The sequence below is a fragment of the Monodelphis domestica genome, chromosome 3 (assembly GCF_027887165.1).
Source record: "Monodelphis domestica isolate mMonDom1 chromosome 3, mMonDom1.pri, whole genome shotgun sequence".
Taxonomy (NCBI): Eukaryota; Metazoa; Chordata; class Mammalia; order Didelphimorphia; family Didelphidae; genus Monodelphis; species Monodelphis domestica.
Genome location: NC_077229.1, coordinates 387,749,425 through 387,764,500, shown reverse-complemented (window position 1 = coordinate 387,764,500; position 15,076 = coordinate 387,749,425). Strand labels below are relative to the sequence as shown.

The 15,076-nt window shown below is 41.8% G+C and overlaps 1 protein-coding gene across 3 annotated transcripts in view; it reads left to right on the top strand.

The window, feature by feature from the left end:
• The first annotated feature begins 6,935 nt into the window (after positions 1–6,935).
• Positions 6,936–15,076, top strand: part of TENT4A (terminal nucleotidyltransferase 4A) — an 88,432-nt gene continuing 80,291 nt past the window's right edge. For all 3 annotated transcript variants that reach the window (XM_007486800.3, XM_007486799.3, XM_001371500.5), the window contains exon 1: positions 6,936–8,891. In XM_007486800.3, the coding sequence (XP_007486862.1) occupies positions 7,912–8,891 (980 nt within the window). In that variant the 5' untranslated portion in view covers positions 6,936–7,911. The remainder of the gene's footprint in view (positions 8,892–15,076) is intronic.

Genomic DNA, 15,076 nt, shown 5'->3' with positions numbered 1-15,076 from the left:
CAGTTCTTTCAAGGACCAGACATATAGCTCATCTTGGTGAAATGATTTGAATTTATATAAGGCAACATTTTTTGTTGTTCAGTCTTTTCAGTCATGCCTGATTCTTTGTGTCCTCATTTGGGGTTTTCTTGGCAAAGATAATGGTTTACTGTTTTCTTCTCCAGCTCATTTTTATAGATCAGGAAACTGAGGCAAACCAGGTTACATGACTTGCCCAGAGTCACACACCTCGAGGTCAGTTTTGAACTCAGGAAAATGAGTCTTTCTGAATCCAGGACTGGTGTTCTTTCACTGTGTCACTTAGGTGCCCCAAGGCAACAAGGCAATTAGATTCTCTACTACACTGATGGCGAACCTATGTCACAGGTGCCAAAGAAGGCATGCAAAGAGCTTTCTGTGGGTATATGGATGCCCCACCCATGTACCCCACCCCACAGGAGTTCATTACTAGAAAGGCAGAGGGACTTGGGTGGAGATGTTCCATACCCCTCTCCACCATGCCTAATGAGATTTTTTGCACATCACCTGACCCTCTGCCCAGCAGTCCAATGGGAGCACACATGGAGTAAGGTGGATGGCTGAAAGATGGCAGTGTTAGAGGGGAGCAGAGGACTTGGGCCACTCTCCTTCCCCTCTCTACATTAGCTAAAGGCATTCCTCATTTCACCTGCTCCTCCACCCAGCAGCCCAATGGGAGTGCTTTCTCCCTCCCTTGTTGGGGGTAGGGCATACCTGGCACTCAGTGGCAGGGGAGGGTCATGGCACATGATCTCTGGGGCGGGGTGAGCATGGCACTTGGTCTGGGGGAATGAGGTAGGGAAGGGGCCTGGCACTCTGTTTCTAAAAAGTTCATCATCACTGGTAATACTATCTTCTTATGTTTCTTGGAAAATAACTTTTGGTTAGACATTTTAGTTCTGTTCCTTCCCCTTCAAAGATAATCATTCTTCAAGGCAGAGGAAACATTAACTGAGCAACTCTTCTTTCCTTCTGTTGTCAGTTGTCATCATCATTTTTTCACTAAGAAGTAGTCCATTTCCTTTTCTATATCTCCTCTTCCCTAGTACTGCTTACAAACAATAAACCTTTGGTTAGTCTTCAGCTAAGATTCATATCAAGCCAACCATTTGATTCTCTTGGTCCTCAGACCTTAAGATAAATCTCTCAGGTTGTATACCTTCTCTACTAGTTTCACTTCATTATGCAGTTTAGCATTCTTGACACTATTTTTGAAGGACTCTGACATGCTTTTTGTTTTATTAAAAATTATTGTAGTCTTAGCAAATATCAATAAACATCAACATTTTCTTATACAAACATGAATAGAAAAGTACTATATAAGACGCTGTGAATCTAATGTTTACAACTTCTTAAAAAAGTAAGTACAGGGTATCCCAAATGACTTAATGCATTTTTCTTCTCTAAGATTTTTTTGGACATTCTATATACATATTAAATTTAATATGGCAATTATATAACTACTGTGCTCTCATTTAGTATTTTTTAAAAATGTTTCACTCATGCTCTTTCCTTTAATGTTATTGTTTTCTCCTATTTTCTCTTATATTACCACTCCCCTTAAAAATAAAGCCCTTTTTGGAAATAAATAAGTTCAGTTCAGCAAAAGAAATCCACACATTGGTTTCTTCTGAAAACAATTGCCTCATTCTGCACCTCTAGTCTGTTTTTGGCAGAGAGAAAGAATTCCAGATGATTTCTAGAAAAATTAATGTCTTTCAATACTCATTGCATGCTTCAGGACAAGGACTCTGATCTGTTTTCTTAGGTCTTCATCTCTTTCCTCTTTCTGTCCAGGTGGTTTATAGCATGTTTCAGTGATGAAATTGCTTCTGTTTTTCCTATTGGTGATTTTTATAAAAAAATTCTCCACTACACTTGTTCCCCCTTTTATTCCTGGCTTTTCTACCAAGGTATACCTTCTGACTATTCCATATTACTCCAGTCTCACCTGCTGTTGAATAAAGTATACTTATTCAGTCATATTTCAGTCATGGATCAGATTCTTCTAAATCTTATGTGATTCTTTTTAATATAAAGGCATTGAGGCATTGTGTAAGTCAACTTTTCCTTCCTTCAAGTTCTGAAGCTCATAAAATAGAATCATTAGATGTACTACTTTCCAGAAATGCTACATATTATATACTTTAAAGGTGAAAAGTCGTTAAAACTAAAATAATATCACCTTGAAAAGTTTGAAAGGTAGCATGGCATAAACTCTATAAAGATTAGAGATCTAGATTCAAGGAAGACCTGGGCTTAAGCACTGCCTCTGACACACACTGACTATGTGTCTTGTAGGAAAGTCACTTAACTTCTCATTGCTCTAGGCAATCTTTTAATACCATAACTTGCAGAGAAACTGCTTACTTGTATTGCTAGATGGAATTTCTTCACTTTGACTTCCTTGTATCAGTGAAATCACAGTCTTTTGCTTTGAAAAATTCAAGTAGGAGAAAACGGGCTTTTGTACCAAATAAGAAAAAATATATGTAATATCTTGAGGCTTATAAATAGAAAAGTTGAGGAAAAATATAACCTGTATAATATATATGTGTATAAATATGTACATATATATATTTTACACACACATATGTAAATGGAAAATCAAGCTTGGAGATTTTTATGCATAATATTTTAAAGTTCTAGTAGATATATTGTTTCTTAACTTTAGTTAAATCTAACTTATTTACCAAGTGTTACCTTTGTGTAAGACGCAGAAGATACAAAGAATAAGTAAAAGAATACTTCAAGGAAATTAACTTTATGCTGGAATGATATAGCATGTATAGAGGCAACAAGAAATATCAAGAAAGAATAGTTAACTGTACTAGTCTCAGGGAAAGATGCCAATTCTTGCAGAAATCGATGAAGACATTGCATTCCAGACGTGGGGGACAGATTGTCCAGTAGATCAGTTTCCCTGAAACATAGATTATGTGAGTCATCTAAAATAAATCTGTAAAGGCAGGTTGATTATGCAAAAACTTAAATAGTTAGCTGGTCTGTTTTTTGTTTGTTTTGTTTTTTTAGTAGGGGAGTAATATAGTTAGACCTATACTTTAGGAAGATTATTTTTGCAGGTGTCTGAAAAAAACACATTGAAAAAGGGAAAGAATGGAGCCTAAGGAGACCAATTAGCATACCATGATGAAAATAATTGAAAGGCAGTAAGTCATGAAATAGACTGTTGACTGTGTGAGTGGAGAGAAAATGAATGCAGAAGATGTTGCAACAGAAAGGATAGCTCTTGGCAACTGATGGCATGGGATAAGAGGGAGAGGGAAAACCCTAGAAGTTATAAACTTGGGTTACTAGAAGAATGGTGGTACAGTCAACAGAAATAGTAAAGGCTGGAGAAGGGGAAACTTTAGGAGAGAAATCGAAAGTTCTATTTTGGACTTATTGAGTTTGAGAAGGCAAAACACATCCTAGTGGCATTTATTATAAACTAGGCCTGGAATTCTGGAGATAGGTAGGGCTAGAATTTTAGATTTGGCAGTCAATTGTATAGACATGATAGTAGAACCCATTTGAATATTTAGGATTGAGGCATTTCTTGGCAGAATCCACAGTACCTGGGTTACTTTCACCTCCTTTTCAAGTACTCAGGCAAATTCTTGACAATGTTTTGTTCTGGTCTTTGGTGAGAGGGAGTTCCCTTTTCTCACATTTGTTTCCTCATGAAGATTCCCATCATAGGTGATTTTAATTAAAATAAATAAATTCTGCTAAATGATATGAGGTAGTTGTGGCATAGTGGTTGAGTGCTGGGCTTAGAATCAGGATGACTAGCTGTATGATGCTGGTTATGTTGCTTAACCTCTGCCTCAGTTTCCTCAAAAGTAAAATGGGAATAATAATGGCATCCACCTTTCAGGGTTGCTGTGAGGATCAAATGAGAGTAAAGTGTTTGGAACAGTACTTGGTACTATAAAAGTAGGTACTATATAAATAGTAGTGATTATTATGATTATTTCCCCCTACCTCCATAAGTCAGGCCATGGCACAAAAGCCTAAGGAATTCTCAAGAGAGGAAAAAGGGTACTAAATGCACATTATGGATCAGGGTATAAAATTCCTATACTTTTAGGAATATTGAGCAGAAAAGAATCACAGTGTACTATAACAGAATGGCTAGAACAGAATTTACTTCCAATTTATAACCACTGTTATAATCTGCTAGGAGGCTTATCAGAACATAAAGCATTTTTCAGAATGTAGGCATATCATATCACACTCAGCTGGGCATGATCCATATGATTCCTAGTATATATCTGTTGTACATAAAATGGGCCAGACTGGGGTTGTTCTATCCTAACAGGTTAAATATTTTGCCAGTGGCTAACTCTCAAATACAAAAGTTACCCTTGCATCTGCTCCAACTCATTACTTCTAGATCTTTCAAACTTACTATGTTGTCTCAAGCAACCTAATCAAGCCTATACACAGCTATTCTGGGATACTCACTAGCCTGAAATCAAGAAAGAACAAATACAAAAAGGGCAACATTAAGCTGTTAGATTTGAGACAAGCCCAGGTACTTGAGATTATGCTTAAAGTGAGGATGGGTAGTGAAGGGCACAATGATATTGAGGTGAGATAAATTTCACATTGCATAAGTACTTAAAATTAAATATGATCAATAGATATCTATTTTGGAGGATTTAATTGAAGGTTGACATTCTCTTTCTTCCTCAGATTAGATCTGTAGTGAGCAATCTCCCAGTGAGGAAATTCCTTTTACCAGTGCAGATTGACAACTCCTGTACAATTTAACAGCTGTTTTCTTGTTCACTGAAAAGTTAAGTAATTTGCCCAAAGTTGATTGCTTCAGGAATGGGACTTAAACGGAGATTTTAAGGAGGAAGCAAAAAGCTAAAGGTTTGGAGCTGAAGCCAGAGGACCTGGGGCAGATCTGGCTCATCTATAAAATGAGGTCTTTCACAGCCTTAAATCTGTGATATCTGTTTTTTTCTTCCCATTCAAGTCTTTGATCCTCACAAAAACTTTTAAGTACAAGCTATTTCATACTTCACAGGGTAGAAATTAAATGTAACAGAAGTTTGGCCAATAATATAATGAATTTTGCCAAAAAGGAGAACATCAATACTTTAAGTCAAGGAAAATCTGTATTTAAGGGCTTGAGTCATTTCCTCGAGAATATTTGCTTGACTAATTTTGGTATGTTTTATTTTGATACTAAGTTAATTGTTTAAGAAGAATAACTTGCTTACTACATTAATTCTATAGTGCATCATTACTGTGTATTATTACTCTGAAGCATAAAAGCAGCAAGGAAAAGTATTTGGAAATTATTTGCCTGGCAAATCGGGCACCAAAACGCTACTAGAACTTGGTAGTTTATTTGGGAAGAAAATGATCTTAAACAACCAGATGTATGTGGTTAGGTATTCCTGTCGAGAGGATCCATAACGAACATTGAAAATTAACATTGGGGTTTTTCACTTTTTCGTACAGGCAAATTCTTTTTCTCTATAGAACACGATAATTAATCTGCATCTGGGGGCTGGAACTGGACCCCTGGAATTTTGATTTGCCACTTCCTGCCGGTTCTAGCATCCTGCTGTAGGTCGTGTTCCCACCCAAGCCGAAGTTATTTATTATACCTTTGTTACTTATGTAATACAGTCTCGTTGAATGAAACAGTATAAAGGAAATGAAACTGAAACTAGCTGTCTGGCAGACAGGCTAAACTCCTAGGGCTCGTTGCTCGGCAAATCCACCGCGTTTGGGACACTGAGGATGCCACTGCCAGGACTTCTTGCTTAACGAGACTAGAGGTTTTGAAATCGGCTCTGATCCTGGGAACTGAACCGGGGGCTGGGAGAGTGGCAAGACAAAAGTTATATTGCAATGAACTGCAATTCAGACTCTTTTCAAGTCAGGCCGCTGCACGGCGGAGGCTTTAGGAGGCACTTGCTTGAGCCCAGCAGGGAGGAGAGGAAATAGAAGCGGCCGTTTGATGATCAGCTCTAAATCACAGCTTCTCAGGGGCAGGCAGCCCCGGGTTCTGGCGTAGGAGGCACATGGCCCCAGTTATGACAGGGGGAGGAAGGCAGCTTGAGGGAAACTGCTGAGCTCTGAAGCTCACAATCAATGCGGGCCCTCATCCGCTCCCCTCCTCCCTCCCCAACGTAACAGCAAAAGCCTTGGCAGCTTTCATCACCTTCCCTCCTCTCCCCCCCTACGGAATTAGGGCCCAGAATACGAGGCGTGGGGGTGGGGGGTAGGATTCCTCCTTCCCCAGCTGCGCAGAAAGTTCCATCCAGGGGTGGCGGCGGCTAAGGGGTCCCGCTGCGCAAGCGCACTGGAGAGTCGGGCGGGGTTCAAAAGGGACCCTCGGCGGCAGGAGTCTCGGCTTTTCCGAGAGGTTCCAAATGTTCCAGCTAGCAGACAACGCGCGCACGTCTCTGGGAATTGGCCCCGGTCCCAACGTGTGTCCGTGTGTGCCTAGAACGGTGTATGTACTGCTGGGACTGGAAAGGCATACATACACACACACTCAGACACACGCCTCTTTCCCCCCCCCCCGCCCCCGCAGGTAAAGTCCATTTTAAAAGAAGCGCGGGTGAGCGGTTTCTTAAGCCTCCAGACACCACTCCGACACCCCTTCCCCAGATCACTAGCCCCTCCCTGTCGCGTACTCCAACATCTTCCATCCTGCTTTCCCTCAGCCAGTCCCGAGAAGCGCCCTAGTGCGCAGTCGTGGTAACCAAGGCGGCCGAGTCTAGTGAGGATTTAAAATCGACAGCACATGCGCAGTGCGAATTCTGTTGCCGGCGAGGGCGGCCCTCCCTGCTCCCCCCTCCCCCTCCCTCTGCCCGCCCCCGGCCCCTCCTCCTTTTCCCCCCCTCCCCTCATTGGAGCCTCGGCGGCGGCCTCCTCTTCGGTCGGGATTCCTGCTCTGCGCTGCTGTCTCCTGGACTGTCTGTGCCCTAATAGCAGGGGCCGGAGAGTGACCGAGAAGCCCCGGGCTTCGGGTAGACGTAGCACGCCCGCCGCCCGGTCCCCTCCTCCGGGGCGTCCTCTGCCGGCTGCGGGGCGGCTGGGCCCGCCCCCTCGGCTGCCCCCCCTCCCAGTCCCCTCTCCCCGCCCGCCCCATTACAGATGGCCGCTCCCCCCGGCCTGTGGGTAACGCCGCCGCCGCCGCCGCCGCCGCGGCCCCCGCTCCGGGGCGTGTGACTTGGGAACCCCAGAGAGAGCGAGCGAGAGAGAGAAAGGCCGGAGCCGCCCGCCAGGAACGTGCCGAGCGCCGGAGCCCGCCCGCGTCCCCGGCCTCGACCCTGCCTGTCCCGGCCCCGGCCTCCCAGCCTCAGCCCAGCCCGGGCCCGACGCCTCTGCCTGCGCTCCCTCCCTCCCTCCCTCTTGCTGTCTCCCTGTCTCCCTCCCTCCTGTCTTTGCTCCCTCTCTCCTCCACCCCGGCGGCGGCGGCCGAGACATCGTGGGGGGGGGGGAAGCGAGCCAGCGAGCAGCCGGCCTGGAGCAGCGCCGGGGCCGGACCGCGCGGCCGGCAGCGCTCTTGGTGTCTGTCTGTCTGTCTCGGGGGGGATTGGAGGGGTGGGTTTGTGTGTGAGTGAGTGTGTGTGAGCTTGGCCGGGGTGGGGGGAGGCCTTGGAGCCTGGAGGGCAGGGCTGCGGGGCTGTGCTCCGCTGCCGCCGCCCGGGAGAACCAGGGGGCGGGGTTGCTGCTGCTGCTCTTGCCGGCTACCAAGCCTGCTCCGTCTGGGGTGAGTGAGTGAGTGCCCGTCGAGTCTGTCTGTGTGAGTGTGAGTGTGTGTTGTGCGTGCGCGTGTGCAGGGGGTGGGAAGGGTTCGTGGGCTTGCAGTCGTCTCTGCTCGGGGAGGAGAGGCGGCCGGCGGAGAGAGGGTGAATGGATCCGCGTGTGGCCTGGATTCAGCCCGAGCAGAAAGGACCCGCTAATGCTCTCTGGATGCAGATCTGGGAGACCTCGCAGGGAGTGGGGCGGAGCAGCTCTAGCTATCCACCGTATTTCTGCCTCAACTCCCCGGCTCTGGACACGACCGCCGCCGCTTCCTCTCCCTGCACCCCTGGCGGTGGGAGCCACAGCTGCACCTCACTTGTCAAAGCTGGCCCTACCGCGACTCTCCCGGCTCCTACCCCAGCCGGCAGCGGCGGCGGCGGCAGCAGCAGCAGTAACTGTGGCAGCAGCAGCGGGAGCGGAAGCCTCTCCTCTGCTTCCCCGCCCCCGCCGCCCACGGCGCTGCCGGTGCTTCTGACCGGACTGGTCCCTGCCTCAGTGGTTGGGAGTACAGACGGCGGGCGGCGGCTGCAAAAGTCTCCCTCCGTGTCCTCGTCGTCGTCCACCTCTTCCAACAACGAGTCTGGCACCGAGAGTCCCGGCTTCTCCTCCTCTTCCTCCTCCTCGTCCTCCAGCAGCGCCTCCTCGGGTCGGACTCTATCCGGGAGTGGCGGTGGGACCTTACCTGGTCGGGGCGGTGGGGGAGGCCCCGGCGCCTTTTTTAACTTCAATGAGAACAAACTGAACAATCTCAATAGCGTGAATGGCCATCACCACCACCATAACCCGCACAGTGGAGTCAACACCAACCTCCTAGCGCCGCCGCCTCCTCAGCCCCCACCGCAGCCGCAGCAGTCACCGCAGCAGCAGCCCCCGCCGTCTTCTGCCCCCACCTCATCCAATTCCATCCAGCAGCACCAGTACCATCCCGGCCGCAGGAAACGGGAGAATAAAGCTAGCACTTATGGGATGAACTATCTGCTGTCTGGAAGCCGGGGGGCCGCGCTGAACAATAACCACCTTCCCCAGGAGCAGCAGCAGAGACCTGGCACCCCCTGGAAGACTAGGACATATAGCCCGGGTATCCAGGGGTGAGTAATGACCTGCAGAGAGCAAACAGCGCTCGAAGGGTTAAAGTAACGGGAATGAAGGGTGGGATGTAATTGTTCTATTGCAGCCATAAATGCTAGGAAATGGCGTGCTAACCTGTGTGTATTTGTTGAGGGAGGGGGAGTGACCAGCATACCCCAAGGTATAGAGAAAGGTGGGGCTTTAGGGGCTGTGGTTAGTTGGTTTCTTTCTGAAGTGCAAGACTTTTATTGGGGGTGGGGTGGAGCAACGGATGCTTGGCTATACAAAGTAGTGTGGAACAGGCTGTAAAAATAGCAAGAGGGCTTGAAGATTAAGTCACAGCCCCTTATGGAAAACATTTATTCAAGTCACTGTTTTCTCAATTGCTGTGGTGAGGAAGGGCAATTGAAATGTACAGGAAAGTGATTGTTACTAGCGTGTTCAAATAGCAAGGCGGTACCTCCTTTAACATCTTCTGCTCCTTATTGGGCACAAAACCTCAAAAAAGACCTGGGTGCTGAAGATAGGTCTGACCTGGAATCCATTAGCCAGGAAGAGTTAGACATGTGAATTGTAGGGTACTAGTCAAAAGTCACTTCAACTGAATCAGGCAGTGTCTAGCAGCAGTAGAAATTGCTGCTAAATGATTTCGTTTGAAATTCTTCATGAATTTAGAGGCAAATTTAGTTGGAGAGGTAGACATATAATTTATAACTACTAACTTCAGGTTGCTTTTAAAAGGAAAAGTTTCCATTTTAATATGAACGATAACAGCTCAGCCATAAAACCAACAGATAAAGGAAAGAAATACTAATGTTTTATAAATGAGTCTTCTACAGTGGTACTGTGCACAAATTCCTTATTAATCACTTAGGAATGGAATTTAAATTTTATTTTTTCTTTGCCTTTTCACACAGGGAATATGGCTCTTATATAAGTTGTCTAAAAGTAACGGATTTTGATTTTATTGGTTTTATTAGGATTCTCAGAATTCCATTTTTTTAAAGGTAAATGCAAACAGTTTTTAAAGCCAAGAAAATTGGGATGCAAATTAAGTGACCAGATTTTTCTGTAATAATACAGTTGAATAGAGTTACAACCAATTCACTTGTTTTCTTTTATATTACAATTAGATTATGATTAAATAGGCAAAGTTACATTTTTTTAAAAAGCTGACACAATTGTATCAAATTTAGTCTCAGCTTTCGAAAGTTGTGACAGAAAATTTTGTTAGCTCACTTAAGTATTATGCCTGAATTTTGATGAAAATATTGAACTCAAAAAGTTTAATAAGCATTCTCCAACTTGCTATTATTCTCAGTAATAAATGCTTAAAAGTAGTCTTAATTTTGGGCCTTTCCTCCTATCCCTTATTTTGGTATTTTTATGTTTGAGAATGTGGAATTAAAGGTAAAGATTCCCTTCTCTTTTACTTTATTTGAATTCATTTTGATAAACATTTATTAGTGCTTCCTATGTATGGAGCACTGTGTTAAGCTGCTTTAGACATTTCTATTATAGATAGTTATCAATTTCCCAAGCTATCAGGATAATAAATCATAGTCAACACTAATCCTATTAAGCAAACACATCCAGATTTTGAAACACTAATAGAGTTATTAAGAATAGGAATTTATTTTTAAAAAGTGATAGTAAAGGATTCTGATTAAAAAATCATTTACAATACTTTGCAATGCATGGAAATTGATACTTGAAAGTATGTATGATACATTATAGCCACATGCCCATAACTTGTTTCACCTGGATTGATTTTGAAGTCTAAATCTCTGGCTTCTGAGAATAGTAGGATGATGAAGAGAGTTTTTCTGTTTTTTTTTAGAGCTTCCTAAGGTAGAGCCTGGATTTGAAAATTTGAATAACATAATAATATTTGTAAATTATGTATTACCAGTATGGTTAAAAATTAAAATATTGGAATATAATTTGTCTTTTTAAACAAAATGAGACATATGTCCTGTTCTGTTCAGGAACATTCTGGAAGTTAGACACTATCCACCTTGGAAGGCATGCTCTAATTTTGGAATTACTTATTCCCATTATCCATGTCAGTGGTTTTCCAGAAGATTCTGCTGATTGTATCCCGCACCATAGTTTGTCCTCACTGTTTTGTTTGTTTTTAATCATGAACTTACCATTCCATCGCTAGGTAGCAGGACGTTTTATGGGACATGGAATATGGTTTATGTCACTGCTAGAGTTAGTGGAATAGACACTGAACATCTGTTAATTCTGGTGATGCTCAAATTGCTTAGGACTTTTATCTAAAGTGTGGCCTTCAAGAATTCACACTTTCCCCTATTTTCTTTGATGCCTCCTTATGTCACTGTAAACTGAAGGCAAGCTCACTTTGGCATTAAAGAAAAGAGAGATTGATGACTTGTCACCTACTTCCTGGAGGGGCTGAGGCAGTAGCCCACTTTTTATATTATTGTTACCTATACCTCCTCAATAATGGACAAGAATTTGGAAGTAGAAAAGAAGAGTTGTGGTAGAGATTAAGGTAGAAAAGACTGGTTAATTCATATCCAATTGGATATATTATGGAAACCTAGGCCAGCTATAAATAACTCCTGAAGTGTCTGCCTTTGGGGTTAAAATCTGCCTCTGATTTGAGTATCTGCCTATTGTGATGCGTTAGTACTACAAAAGGATCTAATCCATTTGAGCCAGGAAAGGAAAGGAACAGAAATAAGCATAGATAAAACTTTAGAACTTTCATTTACATAACCAGGCTACTGTGTAGAACCTGTTGCAGAAATTGCTTGTCTTCTGGATAGCTCCAGATTTGGTTGTGGGATTAGGGTATGGAATTGTAGATATAACCCATAGACCAATTGGACATTTGCCTGACGACCTGTGTAGCAACCTGTGCTTCTCTAGAAAAGCTTAGGGGGAGGGTTAGTAGTTTTTTTCTATCCTTGGAACATAACAAGTGATTTGGCATTATGAATATTTGTCTAATCTGCTCTGTGGAGTCAGTTGAGATTTGATTGTAATAAGGGGAAAAACAGGTCAAAGAGTAGAGTCTAAAGAAAAAGAGGATAGTTGAAATGTATGCCTGGGTTTTTGCCAATCTATATTGGTTTTATTGAACACTGCTCTTCTTTTTACATTTAAAAGCAGTTTAAGAATAGTTGATAATATTTGAGAGTCAGAAGAAAAGTTAAAAATGTGGCCAAAAGGGAAACTTTGTCAGTGGTGTTTAAAAAAAAATCAACACCAGGACTGCTTCTGTACTTCCCTGGGTTTAACCCTTAGTATTAACTCATCTTCTTTCTTGGTTTTTGAAGTACCTCGACTTTTAAAACCTCTCTGTCCCCCAAATAGGCTGATGATGGAGAGGGAGAACCTGAGTATGTGAGTTGTTGGGGGAAGAGGGGATGGGCTGATTATTTATTGAACAATATAAAAAAAGTACAAATAAGTATTTTAGGTAAGTGCCTAGCTATTTCTCAGAAAGAAGTGTCTTTCTTAAGTCTTAAGTGTCTCTTAAGTTCCATTCCATTCTATAGGAGCTAGGGATATTTTGAAAGTGAACAACTGTTGACTTAGGAAAAATATCCTCAAAACACATTCATGTAAAAAAGTCAAGCCTGCCACTTCTGGTTAGTACATGACCATGCCATACCCTTGGAAGCTCTTGAACTTAATGAATATTGTCACATGTCATATATTTAATTAATGGTTATTGGTTTTGACAGTTTTTGCATCTTTCCTGTTCTCCTTTGATGATACCTTAATTTGGTTTGTCTTAATCCAGTTATTGGAAGAAAAAAAACTTTTATAGTGTTTGTATATACACTAAATTAAAGACAGTTATTTGGAGCAGAGAAGAGCAGTTTTGAAATAACTTCTAACTTATATGTGTTTAATTTTCATATTGGAAGAAGTGAGAAAGTCAGGAAGCTTGAAAAGACCCAAGCCCCCCACCACATTTGTACTCTACACTTGTTTTTTACAAGACGCTTATTTCCTATGTAGGACAGATAATACCACTACTTTGCATTTATATTTTCTCTTTGCCTCAAAATATTTATAGAGGGATCATTATATTAATTATAGTTTAAAGAAGGTTTAACAGAGTGCTTGAATACATTAAAAAAACTTTAAGCATTGTTTCTTTACAATCAAATGTATATATGGATTCTCTCTATGTATTATATAATCTGATTCTAACCAGATATATCATTTCCCAGTTGACTTGTCTGTTAAAATGGAATAAATGGTTTTAAGTTGTAGGAAGGGTTAATAATAATTTTGCAGATGAGGAAAGCATAATATAGAAAGGGGTAAGGTGACTTACTCATAATCAGACTTAATAGAGTCAATATTCTATTTTCCTAAGTGAATTTAAATCAAAGAATATTTTTTTCTACTGATCCATAGTACTGATGTTTTAGGGGCAGCTAGCTAGCTGCATGGTGAACAGAGTGTCAACCCTGGAGACTGGAAGATCCAAGTTCAAATCTGGCCTTAGACACTACCTGTGTGACCCTGGGCAAGTCCTTTAACCCTGTTTGCCTTAGTTTCCTCATTTATAAAATGAAATGGAGAAGGAAATGTCAACCATTCCAGTTGAAACATAACAAACTGATTTTTAATTCAGGCAGTTGACTGTTTTGGATTGACAAGATGCCATTTATTCTTCAAGTAACCCTTCACTCTGTCCTGTCCAACTCCTCATTTCATTTTTTTGGGTGGAGTTGAACAGAGCCTGTGTAGTTAATAAAAACTGTACAGGACTTAGAATCACAAATTGTGGGTTCAAATTCAAACTGTATTTAAGTAGTTTTGTGTGACAGACAGGCCACAATTTCTTTTATCTTTAATTCTGTCATCTGTAAAAATCAAGAATTTGTGCTTGTTGATCTAAGGTTCCCAACAAGCTTAGATTCCATGAGAAACTGACCCATACTTACCTTTTGTATGGATGTCTGTTGATGCGTCTTGTTGCAACTGAGAATTTGTCCATTAGCTTAAGTGGGCAATTGGGAGAATTAGAAGATGAGTACAATGTGAGGAACCCTTTTCTCTCCAATATCAACTGGAATATTTATATAATAAAAGACCAAAATTTACTCATTCTTCAGGACAGTTCTTGTACATTGATTGCTCAATGATTTTTCCAAGGTTTGTGCTTTAATTCTATTCAGTCCTTATAATATTTTTTTTTTTAGAAACTACTACCAAAAATCATACCTTTTTTTGGTGAAAATTGCATGGCTAAGCTAATTTTATTCTTTGCAGTATAAAATACAAAACATAGGAAGTATTAAAAAAGTAAATAAACATCAATTATAAAAATATACATTTAGGTATATTCCATGGTACCAAGAGGCAGTGGGTAATGTGAAAAGAAGTTTGAACTCAAAATGAAGGATGCCTGGGATTGAGTTCTGCCACAAATATGTCTTTAACTAGTTATATAGTCATGTGTAATTCATTTAACCTTTTAGAGCCTCAGGTTCCTCTTCTGTAATGTGTGGATCATAGTACTTAAATTCAGAGGGTTGTGAAGAAAGTGCTTTGCAAACTAATTGCTAGTTAGATTGTAGTGATTATGGTTGTTGGGTTGAGTATAGAAAGGTATAGAAAATAGCTTCAAGACTTTCAAATTATCACTCCTAAGATGTTGGGCAGTGGCCAAGTTACTTTCAGAATTTGTTACCTCTGCTATAAAATGAGTGTAATAAACTGGATTCTTAAATGAGGGAACTGGACAGCAGGTGTGTGTGTGTGTGTGTGTGTGTGTGTGTGTGTGTGTGTAAAACTTTTTTTTTTTGAAGTGTTGTGGATCCATTTGGCAGTCTGGTGAAGACTATAGATTCCTCAGAATAATGTTTTTAAGCAAATTCATAATTGAAAGAAATGTGAAGTTTCACTTAGAGGTTAGTGAAAATAAAGATGTAATTTTTTTTCCAGTCTTAAGTTCATAGACCTCCTGCAACCCAGGTTCATAAGCCTCAGATTAAGAATCCCTGGAAAAGATCATCTTTAAACTCTCAGCTCAATTTATGATCTCATAATCACCAATCTCTCTCATTGGTTCCTTCTTATCTGCCTTTGAATATGTTCATATCTCCTCAATCTTAGAAAAAAACAAACCCTTCCCAAGTCATTCTCAATTTAACTGTTAACCTTCTGGAAAAAGTAGTCTATGCCACCTTTCCATTTCCCTCCACTT